The 18,247-nt window shown below is 40.2% G+C and overlaps 2 protein-coding genes across 3 annotated transcripts in view; one reads left to right on the top strand and one right to left on the bottom strand.

Moving 5' to 3' along the window:
• The window catches only part of LOC129733188 (fatty acid synthase), a 29,679-nt gene extending 17,772 nt beyond the window's left edge, over positions 1 to 11,907 (top strand). For both annotated transcript variants that reach the window (XM_055694823.1, XM_055694822.1), the window contains exons 3-10: positions 2,443 to 2,929; positions 3,478 to 5,144; positions 5,214 to 5,668; positions 5,730 to 5,875; positions 5,935 to 7,862; positions 7,924 to 10,371; positions 10,440 to 10,583; positions 10,644 to 11,907. In XM_055694823.1, coding sequence (XP_055550798.1) covers positions 2,557 to 2,929; positions 3,478 to 5,144; positions 5,214 to 5,668; positions 5,730 to 5,875; positions 5,935 to 7,862; positions 7,924 to 10,371; positions 10,440 to 10,583; positions 10,644 to 10,751 — 7,269 coding nt within the window. In that variant the 5' untranslated portion in view covers positions 2,443 to 2,556 and the 3' untranslated portion in view covers positions 10,752 to 11,907. The remainder of the gene's footprint in view (positions 1 to 2,442; positions 2,930 to 3,477; positions 5,145 to 5,213; positions 5,669 to 5,729; positions 5,876 to 5,934; positions 7,863 to 7,923; positions 10,372 to 10,439; positions 10,584 to 10,643) is intronic.
• Positions 11,908 to 12,788: 881 nt separating this feature from the next.
• Positions 12,789 to 15,373, bottom strand: LOC129733189 (2-oxoglutarate and iron-dependent oxygenase domain-containing protein 3-like). Its single transcript, XM_055694824.1, has 2 exons — positions 15,088 to 15,373; positions 12,789 to 15,020 (listed from the first exon to the last, which is right to left on the bottom strand). Exons 1-2 carry the CDS (start codon positions 15,147 to 15,149, stop codon positions 14,123 to 14,125), a joined length of 960 nt encoding a protein of 319 aa, XP_055550799.1. The 5' UTR covers positions 15,150 to 15,373; the 3' UTR covers positions 12,789 to 14,122.
• Between the last annotated feature and the right edge of the window lie 2,874 nt (positions 15,374 to 18,247).

Below are 18,247 nucleotides of genomic sequence, written 5' to 3'. Positions count from 1 at the left end.
TTTCAACGTTTTATCTGACCTTTGGAAGCGTTTTTCTCAGTGTGTTTCGGCGATAATGATATGTGATCCTATGTTACGTTGTTTTGTGCGATTGCGTTAAAAGTTTGCGATCACTTTTTCTCCGATTTCGGATTTTGGAAATGTTTGAGGTTTGCAATTTATTATTTTATTATCATGTATCACCATTATTACGCCGTTTCAGGACTATAGAAGCTTGATGATTGTTTGCTTGATTTTTGTTGTATTTTTTTTGTATATATTCGGCAAATCTAGGCATACTTCGTTTTTTTGCTGGTCTTTGAAATGTGTTGTTTTGTAATTTCTCGTTATAGAAGTGTTTTTTTTTGGTTTGAGTTCAATTTGAGAGATTTTTTTTAGTGTAGGAATTCTAATTTTATGTTCCGGATTTTACAGCCGTATTGGACATAAACATATGTTTTTTAAATATCATTTATGATTTATAAGTATATTGTAAACCTTCTCAAGGATTGACGTGGACACAATTTTTTTTAAAGGCTGAGTTTTAGAGTCGTTGACATTGATTTTTTTAGAAAGATTCTTCGGACATGTTGAGCACATGTTGAGAACCTTTCAAGAATTTTGGGTAAAATAAGATATTTACCTCAATCACTCTGCTAAGACGCTCGTTATAGATTTTCTAGATTTATTTTTTGGTTTTCTCTTGCTAGCAGAGATATTTTTAAGTTTTTTTGAGGCATTTTCAAGTAAGCTGTCAGCTCGAGTTGGATTCAGTTTTGTCATTAGTCTCATCCATCCTATAGAAACACTCTTAACTAAATTTTTTTTCTGTTTTGGCCTTTTCTTTCACTTAGAAGCGTCCTCCAACAATTAGGCCGAAGATGAATCATTTCTTTTTAGCATGATCCTCGCTTTAGAATTAGCTACTTTATTATTTTGTACCAAATTTAAGATCATTTTCATTTTTGGTCCCGACTGTCTTTTAATATTCCATTTTTGAACTCAGTCAGTTTGTTCCTCGAAGCGTTTTCATCGAAAAGTTTCCATTTTTCAGGTTCTACAAAAGATTTCAGCCATATTGAACTAACTGTTGAATCTTTTTTATCTTTTATTTGATTTCTTCCAGCGGTTCACAACTTTATTGAAAATTAATTTTTGTTCTGGCCATTTCATGGTTTCAGAAACATTAGAAAAAAACGTTTTTCAATTTTTCTTTGTAGAAAAATGTCCACGTGGATAGGGAGGGGGTGGGAAAGGGGTTTATAAATGTTCACGGTTGCCCACGAGGGGAGACGAGAGGTCTTATATGACGATTTTTTGTCCACGTGGAATGTGGACGGCCCCTTGTTACAGTCTCTATTTAAACATTATTTCTGCCAATTAATTATTAGAATCGTTCAGTAAATTACCCCAAAGAAGATTTGTTTGAGTTTTGCAAAAATTGAATTAATTTGTATTTACCCTAATAGCTCTCCTCATCAATAAGGAACAATCTAATTGATTTGATATTCTATTGGTATAAATCGAAGAGAAGTATTGTCTAATAATTATTAACATAACAAGAGCTCTTACAAAATCAGGTAGAATAATATTGCATCATGAACAAAATGCTCCGGAAATACGCAAACAAAATTTCAACCATTTCAACCATTTGGCTTAGCAAACTAAGTATTTTTCACTGATGGAGAAATTTTGTAGACTCGAGTGTAATTTTCAAATAGGGTGTAAAACTGTCTGAAAACGAGTTGTAGATAATAATGCCTTTTAAAAAATATACACTGTAGAAAAAAATGTTTGAAATTGAAAAAATAACACAAAATTTGATAGGTTGAGGAAAATAAGAAATCAAAAAAAGATTAGATTGAGCAACAAACAAAGATTTATTGCAATATACGAGCGATATAACACAATTTATCTCTCATATGCTTTGGAACAATCATTCCAAAAGGCCGACAAGCTTAACAAAGTCTCAAGTGAGTGTCAAAGGCAGTGATTGTATTTTCACAGTTGATTAAATCGAACTGAATTACTCGATAAAAAAATAATCACAGATATGAAATTTACTTATCAGTAAGCTGAGCTCAGATTAATTTAAAGGATATAAATAACCAGCTACCAATCAGTCCGTCCGGCCATTTCCTTATCAACGCTGAGACGCTCCAAGCTATTGATATACACAATATCATATTATAGAATAATAAATTGAATTAATCAAAGTACGGGGTACTTGCGCGACGCAAACACATGCGGCAAGAAATGTTTGTGATTTGACGGGTCAATCGTCACTACCTCGTGTGGTAAACATTTAATTGACCTTTTCATTGCTGGTGGAGTCAATTTAACTGATTGTCTCCCGCAGCGATCTGGTTAAACGAGATAATGAATGGATGACTAGTTGACTATTAAACCGAGCACTTATATGGATTCGCAACCTAATTAGTTTTGTCTATTGCACTTTTACAGCATCTTTTTTGCCTAACCACACACACAACTAGCTGTTCAGCAGATTGCACCGCCATTCCTTCCCGTGGAAAACGTTCCCACAAGAAAAAAGCACGACGCAACCAAAACGCAACAATGCCAGCTCGCTTCGAAGATGTCTCTACTGACACCCGTCGTGGTGTCCCCCGGGACCTGGGGGGACAGTACGATGGCCATCAGATTCGGGATGACATCTGTATCACAGGCTTCTCCGGCCGCCTGCCGGAGAGCTCTAACATCGAGGAGTTCAAACGGAACCTGATGGAGGGCATCGACATGGTCAATGACGACGACAGACGGTGGCCCAAGGGTCTGTACGAGCTGCCCACTAGGGTCGGCAAGATCAAGAACGAAGATTTGCAAAACCTGGACGCAGAGTTTTTCAAAATCCACCAGAAGCAGGCAGAATGTATGGATCCGCAGATGCGAATGCTGCTCGAGTGTACCTACGAGGCTATCATTGATGCTGGTGAGTTCGATATATGTAGTAATGAAAATATTTCTATATTATCAATATTTTCCTCTCATAAAAATCTCCAATTGTTATGAAAATGCACGTTCCGTATGCTACGCCGTGCAGCGATGATTTTAAGCAAAAATATGACGACCGGTCGGTTTATCTTTCGAACTTTATTTTTCTATGTGGTCGCTGGAACCACTCGCAACAGTGCCAGCTCAATTACGATGACGCACATCAGTTTCGATCGATCGAATGTTTGCCTTCAGTACATCTTTACACACGTAAATGCTCTCATCAATTTTTGCCCTATCGTGCCGTACACAGTATAGAGGTATACCAACCCACGAACTTGTGAGCTATAACCACTCGTCATGCTTGTCGGATGATGATGCGCGCGTCCTCATGAAGCTACTTACAGTGGTTGCAAGTTGTATTTTTTTTTCAACGAGATTTCACCCACCTAGCTCAAAGAAACTTGCCACTTTTTACCAAGAACACTATTCTCACACTAATTGCTGATTCCTTTTTTGCTCTGAATCTTTCATTGTTTCCGACAGGCATCAACCCTCAGGAGATTCGGGGCAGCCGCACTGGGGTTTACATAGGATGCTCGAATTCGGAAACCGAGCAGCATTGGTGCGCCGATCCGGATCTTGTCAATGGGTACGGTTTGATCGGTTGTGCCAGGGCTATGTTTGCCAATCGGCTTTCCTATACGTTTGACTTCAAAGGTCCCAGTTATGCGGTCGATACAGCTTGCTCGAGTTCACTTATCGCGATGTCAACTGCTTTCGCAGATATGAAAGCCGGACACTGTGACGCGGCCATCGTGGCCGGTTGTGGACTGATCCTGAAACCAACCATGTCCCTACAGTTTAAGCGATTGAACATGCTGGGTAAGGACGGTACCTGCAAGGTGTTCGATGAATCTGGAAATGGGTATGTGCGTTCTGATGGATGCGTCGTTACCTTCCTACAGCGTGCTTCCGATTCTCGTCGTATTTACGCGAGCGTTTTGAACGTTCGAATTAACACTGACGGCTATAAAGAGCAGGGCATTACGTTCCCCAACGGACAAATGCAAAAGCGACTAATTAAAGAGACTTATGAGGAGATCAATCTGAACCCGGCGGATGTTGTCTACGTGGAAGCACACGGAACTGGAACCAAGGTCGGTGATCCACAAGAAGTTAACGCTATCACTGATTTCTTCTGCAAGGATCGCAAAAATCCACTACTGATAGGATCGGTAAAGTCCAACATGGGCCACTCGGAGCCTGCTTCTGGTGTGTGCTCAATTGCGAAAATGTTGATAGCTATGGAAGCTGGAATCATCCCCGGAAATTTGCACTATAGCAAGACTAATCCGGATTTGTACGGTTTGATTGATGGTCGCGTTAAAGTTGTAGACCGAAATATGCCTTGGAACGGAGGCATCGTGGGATTGAACTCTTTCGGTTTCGGAGGTGCCAATGCGCACGTTATCATGAAGTCATACCCGAAACCGAAACCAATCAGCCCTAGAGATGGATTCCCGAAATTAGTTCTTGCTTCAGGACGTACTGAAGAAGCTGTTGAAGCATTCCTTGATGCGGCTGAAAAGAATAAAGACGACGAAGAATTGGTGGGAATTATTAATGAAATTCACAGTAAAAATATTCCGTTACACTTCCAGCGTGGTTATACGGTTCTCGGTGACGGCCAAGCCGTTCGCGAAGTGCTAGATGTGAACGACGATAAGCGCCCGATTTGGTTTATTTACTCTGGTATGGGATCGCAATGGGCTAGTATGGCGAAGCAAATGATGGAAGTTGAGGTCTTCAGCAATAGCATTCACCGCTGTGCTGAGGCACTTAGACCGGAAGGCGTGGATTTGATTGATGTTTTAACCAAGAGTGACGAGGCTAAATTTGAGAATATTTTGAACTCGTTCATATCGATCGCTGCCGTCCAGGTTGCACTGACCGACGTTTTGAACCACATTGGCATCAATCCGGATGGAATGGTGGGACACTCGGTGGGAGAATTAGGCTGTGCTTATGCTGACGGTTGTTTCACTCCGGAGCAAACGGTATTGGCCGCTTACTGGAGAGGACGCAGTATTTTGGATACGCAACTAATTAAGGGTCAGATGGCAGCCGTCGGTCTCTCGTGGGAGCAGTGCAAGGAACGATTGCCGAGTGATATTATAGCGGCTTGCCACAACAGCAGCGACAGTGTGACGGTAGGTTTTCATCTTTTTGTGAGATCGCTAAGTTACAAGGTTAATTTGAAAATTTCCGCTTTCCATTAGATTTCTGGTCCCGTAGACTCCGTATCTAAGTTTATCGCTGAACTGAACGTCGAAGGTATATTTGCCAAGGGGGTGAAATCATCGAACATTGCCTTCCACAGTCGGTACATTGCGGACGCTGCGCCGAAGCTGCGCAAATCTCTCGATAAAATAATTCCCAATCCAAAGAACCGTTCACCGCGTTGGATTAGTACCAGCATTCCAGAGGAAGCCTGGAAAACTCCACTGGCTCAGCAATCGTCCGCTGCGTACCACGTCAACAATCTTCTGTCGTCGGTACTGTTCTCTGAGGGACTCCAGCATGTGCCAGCAAACGCAATCTGTATCGAAATTGCCCCGCACGGTTTACTGCAAGCCATTCTGAAGCGAGCTCTGGGTAAAGATTCTACAAATCTTAGCCTCATGAAACGTGGTCATGATAACAATGTAGTCTTCATGTTAAGCAACATTGGAAAGTGAGTAGCCATTCGACTCCAATTTGAAGACTTATCTGATTTAAACGTTTTTATTTCTCAGATTATACGCTGCCGGTGCTCAACCACAGGTTAAAAAGTTATATCGTCCCATCACCTACCCGGTAGGCCGAGGTACGCCGATGTTGAACTCCCTTGTCAAATGGGACCATTCGTCCAAATGGTTCCTGGCGAAGTTTGGAGTGGAAAGTACGTTGAAATTATTTAGTTGAGAACTGGAACGAAACTAAACCTTTTTTTCTATACAGATAAGTCCGGTGAAACAATCATTGACGTTAACCTAGACAAACCGGACGATGCGTACCTTGCGGGACATACCATTGATGGCCGTGTTCTATTCCCTGCGACCGGCTATATGACATTGGCTTGGCGTACCTTCGCCAAGATGCGAGGTGCCGATATGGATAAAACTCCAGTCGTCATTGAGAATGCCGTTTTCCATCGGGCCACCATTCTACCGAAGGAAGGATCCGTCAAGTTCGGTATTAATTTCTTTGACGGAACCGGTGCCTTTGAAATTTGCGAAGGAGGTTCACTGGCGGTCTCTGGTAAGATAACGATCCCTGAGAAGGTAGAAAACGAAGAACTCGCCTTGTACAAGTTGGACGACGATAAATCGGGCATTCCGATGAACACCAGCGATGTGTACAAAGAACTGCGTCTGCGAGGATACGATTATGGTGGTCTTTTCCGCGGGGTGACCAAAGCCGACGGACGAGCGATCAATGGAGAGTTACAGTGGAAGGACAACTGGGTGAGCTTCATGGATACCATGCTGCAGTTTAGCATTTTGGGAAAGAACATGCGAGAGTTATATCTGCCTACCAGAATCGAGAAGATTATCATCAATCCTGCTCGACACATGGATCTGATGAACGAATTGAAATCCAAAAATCAAGACGTTCCGGTTAGTGTGTACCGAAATATTGATGTCATCAAGAGTGGAGGAGTGGAAATGCGTGGATTGAAAGCTACGCTTGCTCCGAAACGAAGTGGTACTCAGGCAACACCAACAATCGAAAAGTACGTTTTCGTGCCCAACTACAACGAAAAGGAACTGGCCGAAAATAGTGAAAAGGCAAGATTACGTTCCATCACTACTGCAGTTCATATTGCCATCGAGAATAGCGCTGGTGCCCTCAAGCTTAAAGTTGCCGAAGCCTGTTTCCAGCGTGCTCCGGAAAATACCGTTGCCGGAACGGTTCAGGCTCTCATTGAAGGTGAACCTACACTGGTTACCGATGTTGCTGTGGTTACGAACTATCAACCCGATAGTTTGACTCAACATTACGGCGATAGTGGTGTCCGGGTTGTCCAAAAGGATGCCGCCACATCGGCTATCGAACAAGGCTGTCATTTAGTCATCTCCTATGACGTTCTCGGAAATCCGGATGGACAAACGGTTCTCAAAAATCTACGCGACTCTATTCGGGATGATGGTTTTATTTTCTTGGAAGAATCTCGCACAAATTTCGACAGCACCAAGAAAGGCAAAGCACTGTTCGATTCTCTCACTCTAACTACTGTCTCCTATCAGTACTGTGATAAGAAGGTATTTGTGTTGTTGCGCCCTGCCGTCAATTACGAGCAGCGCAAGAGTACTATCATCCAAGTAACGGAGAAAAACTTCACCTGGGTGGAAACTTTGAAGGCTGCTCTCGCCACGGCCGAAGAAACCAACACGTACGTGTACTTAGTATGCCAAGGAGAGGAATTATTCGGTGGTCAAGGACTTATCAATTGTATCAAAAATGAAGCCGGTGGTAAATATGCGCGTATGATTTTCATTCAAGATAAACGCGCGGAGAAGTTCTCGTTGACCGGAAAGTTCTACGTCGAACAGCTGCGTAAGGATTTGATTTGCAATGTCGTTAATAATAGCGGTGTCTGGGGCACTCTCCGCCATCTCCGACTGGACAACCAAGCTAACACACCATCGCTGCCGGTCGAGCATTCCTACGTGAATGCTCTGACCAAAGGTGATCTAGCCAGCTTGAAGTGGATTGAGGGTACTCTTTCTCGGGATAGGCCCGATCCAAAGGATAAGCGCTTGGAGCTGTGCACCGTGTATTTTGCGCCGATTAATTTCCGCGATGTTATGCTGTGTTCAGGAAAACTTGGTGTCGATGCTCTTCCGGGTGATCTTCCAACGCAAGATTGTATTCTTGGATTAGAGGTAAATTTAAAAAAAAGTAATATTACTTAAACATGAAGTACATGTATTGTTTGGTTTACAGTTCGCAGGTCGTGACTCCGCCGGTCGCCGTATCATGGCTATGGTTCCAGCAAAATCGTTAGCGACAACCTGTATCGCACATCGCAACATGATGTGGGAAATACCAGACAACTGGACTATGGAACAAGCGTCCACGGTACCCTGCGTATATTCGACTGTCTACTATGCGCTTGTCGTTCGTGGCCGCATGAAGGCCGGTGAGTCTATCTTGATTCACGCCGGTTCAGGAGGCGTGGGTCAGGCCGCCATTTCGGTTGCCCTAGCTGGTGGTTTAACTGTATTCACAACCGTCGGTAGTCAGGAGAAACGAGATTTCCTCAAGCGCACATTCCCGAAACTGCAGGATAAGAATATCGGTAATTCACGAGACTGTTCCTTCGAACAGATGGTGATGCGCGAAACACAAGGTCGTGGTGTAGATTTGGTACTGAACTCACTGGCAGACGAAAAGTTGCAAGCTTCCGTTCGGTGCTTGGGATTGAATGGGCGATTCTTGGAAATTGGAAAGTTTGATTTGAGCAATAATAGCCCGTTAGGAATGTCAGTGTTCCTGAAGAATTCCTCGTTCCATGGCATTTTGGTGGACAGTATAATGGACGGTGACGAGGAAACTCTCAGCCAGGTGACCAAACTGGTTTCCGAGGGTATCAAATCGGGAGCCGTACGACCGCTGCCGACAAGTGTATTCGGAGATCAACAAGTAGAGCAAGCGTTCCGCTTTATGGCATCCGGTAAGCACATCGGTAAAGTGGTGCTCAAAATTCGAGAAGAAGAGAAAGCCAAAACGGTCGTACCAACACCGAAACTAGTAGCGTCGATTCCACGAACCTATATGCATAAGGAGAAGAGTTACATTCTTATTGGAGGTCTGGGTGGATTCGGTCTAGAGTTGGCCAATTGGTTGGTGTCACGAGGAGCTACAAAAATTGTGCTCACCTCACGTAGCGGAATTCGTACTGGTTACCAGTCGTTGATGATTCGTCGTTGGAGCGAACGTGGAGTAACCGTTTCAATCGACACTAACGATGTGACTACGCTTAAGGGAGCACAAAAGTTATTGCAGGAAGCCAAGAAGCTTGGACCAGTTGGAGGTGTTTTCAATTTGGCTGCTGTACTTCGAGACGGTTTGATCGAAAACTCCACTGAAGCAGATTTCAAGACTGTTTGTGTACCCAAAGTTGATGGAACGAAGAATTTGGATCAGGCTACCCGTGAGTTGTGTCCTGATTTGGACTACTTCATATGCTTCTCGAGTGTGTCTTGCGGCAGAGGTAACATCGGACAGGTTAATTATGGTTTAGCAAACTCGGCTATGGAGCGAATCTGTGAGGCTCGACAGGCAGTCGGTCTACCTGGAACTGCTATCCAGTGGGGAGCTATCGGTGACACTGGGTTGGTGTTGGAGAACCTTGGAGACAACGAAACGGTCATCGGAGGTACTCTGCCCCAGCGTATGCCTTCCTGTTTGCAAACAATCGATTTCTTCATGCAGCAGCCATGTCCAGTACTGGCATCGATGGTCGTCGCTGAGAAACGGAAAGCCGAAACTGGCGGAGCAGGATTAGTCAGTTCCATCGCCAACATTCTTGGACTGAAAGACACAAAGAACGTTTCGGATTCGTCTAGCTTGGCAGATCTTGGCATGGATTCGTTGATGGGAGCTGAAATTAAGCAAACTCTTGAGCGAAACTTTGACACGGTCATGAGCGCCGCTGATATTCGTATGCTCACCTTCGGAAGGTTAAAAGCTTTGGAAAGTGGTACCGGAGATGCCGGTGCAGGAAGCGGTGCTCCAACGTCAGCTTCACCAGAGCCCCAACAGCAAGAACAAAATGGTTTAGGCGATGGAACACAGGTTAAGTTTAGTGCTGAGCTTATGCCTACGCAATGCTTAGTTCGACTAACCTCTAGAGCTCCAGCGACAAGCAAAGACAAACCAGTGTTTATGGTGCATGCAATTGAGGGCGTAATCAGTTCCCTTATTCCACTAGCTGAAACAGTTCCGGTACCAGTGTACGGTCTGCAATGCGTTGCCGAAGCTCCGTTAGAATCTCTCGAAGCCTTGGCCGGCTACTATATCAAACAAATCCGCACAGTTCAACCGAAGGGCCCATACTCAATTGTTGGTTACTCCTTCGGTGCATCGATTGCCTACGAAATGGTCGCTCAGTTAGAGAAAGCCAAAGAAACCTGCCGATTGATTCTGCTGGACGGATCACCCCGGTACGTGAGTTGGTACACCGAAGCTCAGAAACAGCGTAACGCCAACGGAGAAGTGGTGCAAGCAGAGGACGAGGCTTACGCGTTAGCATATTTCGGCATGGTGTGCGGCAATCTAGACTACGGAAAAACGGCTCACGAGCTGATGATTCCGAAGACATGGGAAGCTCGATTGCAGAAATGCGCGGAACTAGTCCGAACGAGAATGCCTCAACATTCTCAGCAGCTGGTAAGTTTGAACCTAGTTACGGTTTTCTTATCAACGAAATCACTAATGTATCTCCGTTTTGTTTTCAGATTGAAACAACCGCGAAGTCATTTGTGCACAAAATTGTTGCCAGCCATCTGTACAAACCTTCCTCCAAAATAAATGCTCCCGTCAAGCTCGTGAAACCAACGGAAAACTATGCCAAACTTCAAGGAAACTACGGTCTTTCGGAGGTAAGATATACGAAATGAATACCGAACCCAAGAAATAATCGCCCTTTATTCCCAACGTAGCTCTGCAACAACGAAGTAAAAGTCACGACAGTGAAAGGTGATCATCGATCTATGCTGACGGGTGACTCTATGCTTGAGATTTCGAATCTGCTGCGGGAGCTGATGTAAATCCGTTCGCCCTGCCGTATCTAGCCACAAACGCACTTGCTCCCATCCACATCAAGAAACATGTCATCACAGCGTTAACCAGTGAATAATTTAACTTATTTTATGCAGTTTCTATGCGGTGTATATTGCTTTCCTTATTTCGCCTAAGCTTTAGCTCTAGAATATGGTTTGTTCAGAACAAATGTCGGACATAAGATAGGGTAGAAAATTTTAATATGATAACCGGTAAACAGTTATAGAAGAAAGTTCACACCAATGCCAGTTTCAGGTCCATATAAACTGGTTTTGGTGTCGACTTTCTTTGCCTATTGTTTAACAAAATCTGATGTGATTTTTCCGGAGACCTTAGGAAGCTATGAGAACATTACAGTAGAAAAAAGAGAGTTCGAATCTACGACAGAAACATTTAGACTAAGACTTTGATCCTTTGAGCAATGGATTTAAAACGAGTTACGCATTGGATGATAGCATTCCAATTTAGAGTAAAATTTATGAAGATCTTCGTGTAGGGGATTAGATTCCTTCACACTATTTGTATCTAGGAACTACAAAAGTTGTTTTATGAAACATAATCGGTTAATATAATTGAATGCAAACAATAAAATTATTTGTTACAAAAATTAAACAACGCGTACCAATCTGATTCTGTCTTAGACATATAATTTACCCAACGATATTGAACGCAAGAATTCTAACGAACATAGAAGGAAACAATTTTACAAAACAAGGGGCATCCAGGTATAGTCAAGTAAGAATCATATTAGCCGAGTAGGTATTCTAATTTCTCAGCAAATCAGAGCATATACTGAAGAAATGGGTAGTTAGTGATAACAGATACTCATCAAACTAAATATTTTTCGCACAATCTCACAAGAATATCAGCACCAACAGCTGCATGTAGTGCACGGTATAAATCCTAGATTGCGAGTAGCATCTCGCAATAGTGGCTAGCCAGGATTTCTATTCTCTTCGTATATTACCGTAATCCTAAAGATATAAGCATTTATGCAGTCAAATGCGAAATAAGATCAAAAAGTAACCATAATAAATTCATGGGTGTATAATGTGTTGAAATGTAAACATTGTATATTTACTTAAATAGTTGTACTACACAGCGTATTTTTGAGCACGAATAAAATATATTTGCGCGTAATAATGTTGTATGTTAAAATCCCATTTCTGTTCTTTGATAATATCACTGTCGTTGTACATGTATTGACTATAACGAAATGAAAATATGCAGAAGACTAAGGTTGCTGCCAATTCAACAAAATTTTAGACGGCTTCCCTAATACCTACGACATTTCGCTCGATTCGACAATAATTGAGGTAGAGATACTCGTCTTATGTAACAGAGTCCATAATGATCTTTTCCTTGTTGCTAAAAACTACAAAAACGTCTATGTCTTGTTTTCAATTTTTACGCAAAATATTTACGTAATACGTTCGATAACGATCATGATTTCGAGTTTCCAATCAAAATATGTATAATATACGGCTTTTTTGTTCGCTAATACAAAACTAGAAAAATATCTACAAGATTTTCTAGAGTAAAAGTACAAGGTAATTGGAAGAGTGTCACTTTAATTTCAAAAATTAAATTTTCGAACTTCCATTGATTTTACTTGAACTATTTTTTCCTGTTTCAACTAACTCTCTTTGACGTTCGGTACTCTCAAAAATATGTTACCACAAAGTGAATTTCAAATGCCGTTATTCAACAAATACTGCTTTAAACTGAGCAAAAAACCCACATCACGTTGATCTTACTCCGTCTCAAATCATGAATTTTCTTGAACTGCTTCAGGAATTTATCCCATAAATTGTTAATCATAAAACCAAAGCTTTTAGTTATCATGAATTTACTGTTGAATCAAAGAAAAATTGTCGCAATAAAGGTTATCCAATAATGCTCGAAAAACTAAGAACTAACCACCAAACCTAAGAGCCTTGGTAACCGTAACAATAAGATGTTTGACATTATAGTAAGCTTTTCTCATGAATCTTCAAAACTATTGCTTTATATTAAAACAAGAATTTTATTTAACTTTAAATAAAACTGTATGAGCAAACACTTTATTTGTTGCTTCTCCAAAAACCAAAAAATCTGCACAAGTTTAAAATACTACAATACTAAATAAATCAATAAAAAAACGAATACCAACTTTTTTCAACTAATACCCAGTGGCGAATTGAACGCATGTCCATTCTGTTCGTAGTATGTATATTGACTGTTCTTAAATAAATGCTACTAGTGCGCAAAAGTCGAAGGAATGTTGTTGCATGTTTGAGAGCTTTCAACAAGCGTTTACTGATCATTTAATATAATATTGCACCTAAAGAGATCTATATGTTTTTTTTATTTAACGAAGACTGTTTTAAGTTAGTTTGGTTATTTGGTTCAATCACGCGAGCACTAATTGTTTAGACCGTTGTTTTTGCTGCTAGGAAGGACGGTCAAACATATTGCATAAAAAATCACTCGCAGCATTCTGTCGAATCAATAGCCGCATGTAGGATATCGTTAATAATTTTTTTTGTTCTCCGAGCGGTCAACAGATCAGTAGTTTGCTTGCAGAAAACCATCACTTTCGAACTACGCAAGATACACAAGAAAATTTTGCCCTTATGCCTTGTGATTTCGACTTCCAGCTTCGTTTTAAGCAGGTTTTCATGTGAGGAGTTCAAATTTGATTGTTTTTCAGGCGAGGATAATACACCGACAGGGTAATTTGTAGTCACAAATTCGTTAATTTTCTATTATTGTGAATTCATTTCGACCATATTTACTTAACAGATAACGATTTAGACCTTTCCTAATATGATCGTGAACGTTTGATCTAGAGCAGAATGGAACAAACCATATTTTCAAATTTGCGTGCGTATGATTAAAACATAATTAGGAATAAAAAAATAAACAGACTAGTTTTTGAAGAAAAGCAGTTTTGTTGTTCGTGTTTCTCGAATCATTAAAAAAAACTTTGTCTATAAGAAACGGTCACATGTTTCGTTTTATTTACCACAAAATGTCAGTGATATACTATCTCCCGCATAATCTTCTCTGATTTTTCCCGCATAATTTTTCTCTGATGTCCATAACGAATTTAAATAGACTTTTTTTTCATTAATATACTTTAACAGATTGACTCATGCGCGCCACCGAAAATATTTATGGTAAAATCTTACACGTGTATTTTGTTAAATGGCCATCATTGATTCTAAGTTAAATTATCTATTTTATAACAAAGCAAATACTCGTATTGTGTCTGCATCTCGGCGGTTTGGTAGAAGTCAAAAGAAATATTTTCTACTGATAATACGCTCTTCAAACAAAAATACTAGTTCTGAATAATACTTACATACCAAGCACTCTACGGTTCATCGTCCTCCTCAATGGCAAATTGTGGATCGACCATAGCGTGTTCTTTATTGCACGTGAAGGAAATCGTTATTGCATACCGGACTCCGGAAGTGACTTGTTCCACGTGGTGAACATTCTCTGCCCCTGACGTAAATCCGCTAACTCTGCCTACCTTGGGCTCGATGAAAACGTTAGTTTTGTTATGCTTGCCTGGGCTGTCGATGAACACGAAGCGACCTCCCAGAAAATCCTTGCCAAAATCGGTCAAGTACAGCAGCGTTGTGTAGTGGAACGAGCTGTAAGTGTCTTTGTCTATGTGCGGGTGCCAATATTCATCATGGATGGTTTTCGCTGATTCGTTCGTTAGTCGCGAGAAGAAAGTCGGATGCGTGAGGAAAAGAGTATCTCGGTTGATTTTAAAGTTATCACTGACCGCCTGTCGAACCTTCTCCTTCACCAGTTTGTAGGTGTTAATGTGATCAGTTGTGAAGATCTGTTTTGCCTCTGGTAGCTTGTAAATATTAACAAATTGGGTTTCTTTAGACAGAGCGCCCGAGTGAAGATCCAAAATGGAAGCCCCTCCCGAGGAACGACCGAATTTAAAACCAGAGCGAGCCAGATTGAGTAGTATTTCCACTTCCTCTTGCGAAACAATTGTGTCACTAACAAAGCGACCGCAGTAAACCGGGATACAGCCAGAGTATTTCGCTATTTCTTCAAAATATGGTTTCGAACAATCCAGCTTCTGAGTTCGTAGCTCTAATGTTTCTTTTTGAGTGGCAAATTTCTTTTCCCGAGTTCGGAATGTAGTAAAATATACTACGACCGCTATGCCAACGATGAGCACCAAGCGAGCCCACATGCGATTATGCTGATTTACGCCGGTTTGAGAACTGTGCGGAATTTTTCTGTGAGAATAAAAATAAAATACCTTAGCTTGTATGTACACTAGAAAATTGATGAAAAACAGCTTACACTTTTCGCGGTTTCCCATCGCCAGCACTCTTTTTGCGCTGCCTCACACCCGATTCACTCATTGTCCACACAATTTTGACGATCTTTGGGTAGTTAGCGTAAAATTGTAAGAGGTAACCTCTTGATTTTGAAGAAATTTCACCAACAATTAGTTCAGATTCGCGTAATGGATTACAGAAATATAGAACGAAACCGATCGATAATTGAAAACCTGGAAGGATGCAATCGCAGAAAGTACAGAACGTGCTGACACCACTAACACCAAAGCAACCGGCGAAAACAGAATGTATAAAACAGGATTCGTTTTGTTTTTGTTCCACTTTTTTATTCTCCTTCTGTTCAAACCCCTGCGACTGTACATGCGTGATTACTGTATAGCCAAGTATGATGACAGTTCTACAAGGTATGCTACATTTTTGTCTATCCACGCACACAAACAAATCTCGTTATGAAAAATCTCGCGTTTTGTATGGAATTCAGAACATTTTTGGAAATTTCTCGTTTTATGTTGTTTTATATCTGATTTTTTTGGTTGGAGAGTGAATCTTCAATTGAAACACACTAGAAATTGATATTAATTTAGATTTAGTGTGAAAAATTGCGACAATATGTCGAAATAAAATATATAAAAATGCTATATTTCTAATAGTTGGAGCATAATCTTAGTCATTGTCATAGCTCATGACTTTTGTTACTGCATGAAACATAAGCGACTCTATTTAGAAGCGCTATTAGAGTACAAGAAAATAACGAAAAGTGCAAAAAGGTTACCGGCAAATTGATGAAAAACAGCATATTTTACCTAAACCGCAGCATGTTTATATATTCCCCACAAATGAAACATGTTTCAACATCATTTCTATAACTTTTCAGGAAGGTATGTTTTATAAGTTTAGTTTAAAATGTAAAATCATTTCAAATTTCATACAAAACTGGAAAAAGTTCATAACGATCACTAATACTAATGCATTGACGTGAATAGCATACCTTGTAGAACTGTCATCATACTTGGACTGTATAGTACAGTCGTCGTTCGCTAACTGCAACATGTTTACATTGCAGTTATCGAATGCCGTTCGATAACTGCAACACTTGACACATGCCAAAATTTAGAGGGGGGTCATCTACCATCACTACCATTTTTGTTTTCAATGATGTCGAAATGTATTTTTTTAATGAAGTACATAGTTGCAAAAAATAGCAGAAAACTAAAATAGGTAAGCTTTTTGATTAACCAATTTGATAGTCATATATCCGCATCATAATTTATTGCGTTTTAGTAACTACTTTACATAACCAATATGTAGGCGAAGATAAAGTTCATCACTACAGAAGACCATGATACGAGACGTTTCTGAACTCAATTCATGAATGAAATTTCGACAGAAAGCTTGGAACCGTTGACATAACGCAAGTAAAAGCAACATCAATGTCAGCAGGATCCGTGACGTGAAAGCTAGCCAAACAATGCACAAGGATTTTTTTTTCTCTTATAAAAATTACGGAAAGTGAACCACATAACATGGTGATTTGGCTTCATTGATTAATAGTGGAGATCTATAATCTCCCATCTAGAATGAAGAGACAACAAGTAAACGGAATCGAAAAAAATCGAGAAAAATGAAAAGTCCTTTTGAAATGTTTCTAGAGATTCAACAATTTTTATCTTCGAATGCATTTAGAATCCCCCCGCGAGATTTGTCTCTTCAATGTCAAATATGACTTTGACTTCAGATTTGACGGATTGCGGTCCGATAACTGCAAAGTTGTTGCAGTTATCGGTCTTGCAGTTAAAAGACTTGCAGTTATCGAACGGCGACTGTACCTGAATAGATAGTCTGACGGATCATGCTAAATCTTTCATATATAAATATTTTATTCAACTCGGCATACTCATGCCGAGTTTATATTGCAGGTTAAGTTTGGTTTCACCGTAACCTGATAAGGATTTTTATTAAGTTGCAGAACTTCTGAGTTTTTCATTTTTTCAAGGAAAAAGATGGGGCAAATTTTAACAACCTCCCAAATAAAATACCATAGTCAAAAGAAATAAAATGTTTACCAACAAAGTGTTATATGAGCGATAGAAAACAAACTAGACTATTCACTAGCTTCGAATTGATGACATTTGAATATTAATCCTCCAGTGCCCAAGTTATTTTTCAGACGGACTTCAGTGAAATCACTATAAATCTTTATTAACAGAGCAGAATCGCGCCAAATGACCTATGCTCGAATATCGACCATTTTTGATTTGAATGAAACTTTGCACACGTATTTGGTTTAGCAAACTGAACATTTTCCATAGATGGAGAGATTTTACACACCCATGAGTTATATTCTAAAAGGGCGTATGACTTTTGGCATAGGTCGATTAAATTTCCGCGTATTTCCAGATCATTTGGCGCGATTCTGCTCAACATTTTTTTAATATTTAAAGAGGTTTAACTGAAGCGTGTCTAAAGAGTTAAATATAAACAAAAATACTGTTTAGTTCCTGATAGAAATAAAAAGATTGAATTCAGAGTTTCAAGTAAACAATTAGCTACGAATAAAAAATATGTTTAATCACTTTCGAGAAAGTTACATAAACTATAACTAGTTCTGGAGAAAACTAAGGTTAGGTATAAACAATCAGAAATTATAGAGTATAAATTAAAAACTACAAACACATTTTGTTTTTCTTCGGTACGTTTTTGGATAAGACTACTGCAAACAACCTGCCGAAGACGTTTGATACCCTATATCATTTAAATCATACGATATTAGTGGATATATTTTAATACTAATCGCTCATCTGTTATTCTATCATCGCCTAATGTATATTACTTGTATCAAGGGTTCACAAAAAAAAAATTACTAATAATGAGTGTAATAAATATTCGACGATATAAATGTTTTGTCTTACATTCTGTGATGCGTATTTCCTTACAGCATGCTTTGCTTTTGTCACATTTTGTGGATAAAGCAATACCGTAAGCCGCAGTGAGATTGTGCCAGTGGGGGTGAGATTGTTCCATACAAAGCCATTGTTTTTCAGCCACCCCATGGTGATCACAAGACTAATCTTTCTTGAATAAGCTTCCTCGAATACTTAGGCAAGAAACACTAGTCTTTTGACTCGGAAAAAGTGAAAGACGAATCACTGGTTGGATGACTC

Source organism: Wyeomyia smithii, chromosome 3 (genome assembly GCF_029784165.1).
Source record: "Wyeomyia smithii strain HCP4-BCI-WySm-NY-G18 chromosome 3, ASM2978416v1, whole genome shotgun sequence".
In the NCBI taxonomy this organism is placed as follows: domain Eukaryota; kingdom Metazoa; phylum Arthropoda; class Insecta; order Diptera; family Culicidae; genus Wyeomyia; species Wyeomyia smithii.
The sequence above is the reverse complement of the archived record's forward strand: the minus strand, read 5'-3'. Positions and strand labels throughout refer to the sequence as shown.

Excerpts from the sequence above, each read along its gene's own strand:
- LOC129733189 (XM_055694824.1), bottom strand. The coding sequence starts at position 15,149 with ATGAGTGAATCGGGTGTGAGGCAGCGCAAAAAGAGTGCTGGCGATGGG. Across the intron at positions 15,021-15,087 it reads GATGGGAAACCGCGAAAAGT|AAAAATTCCGCACAGTTCTC; the intron begins GTAAGCTGTTTT and ends TTATTCTCACAG.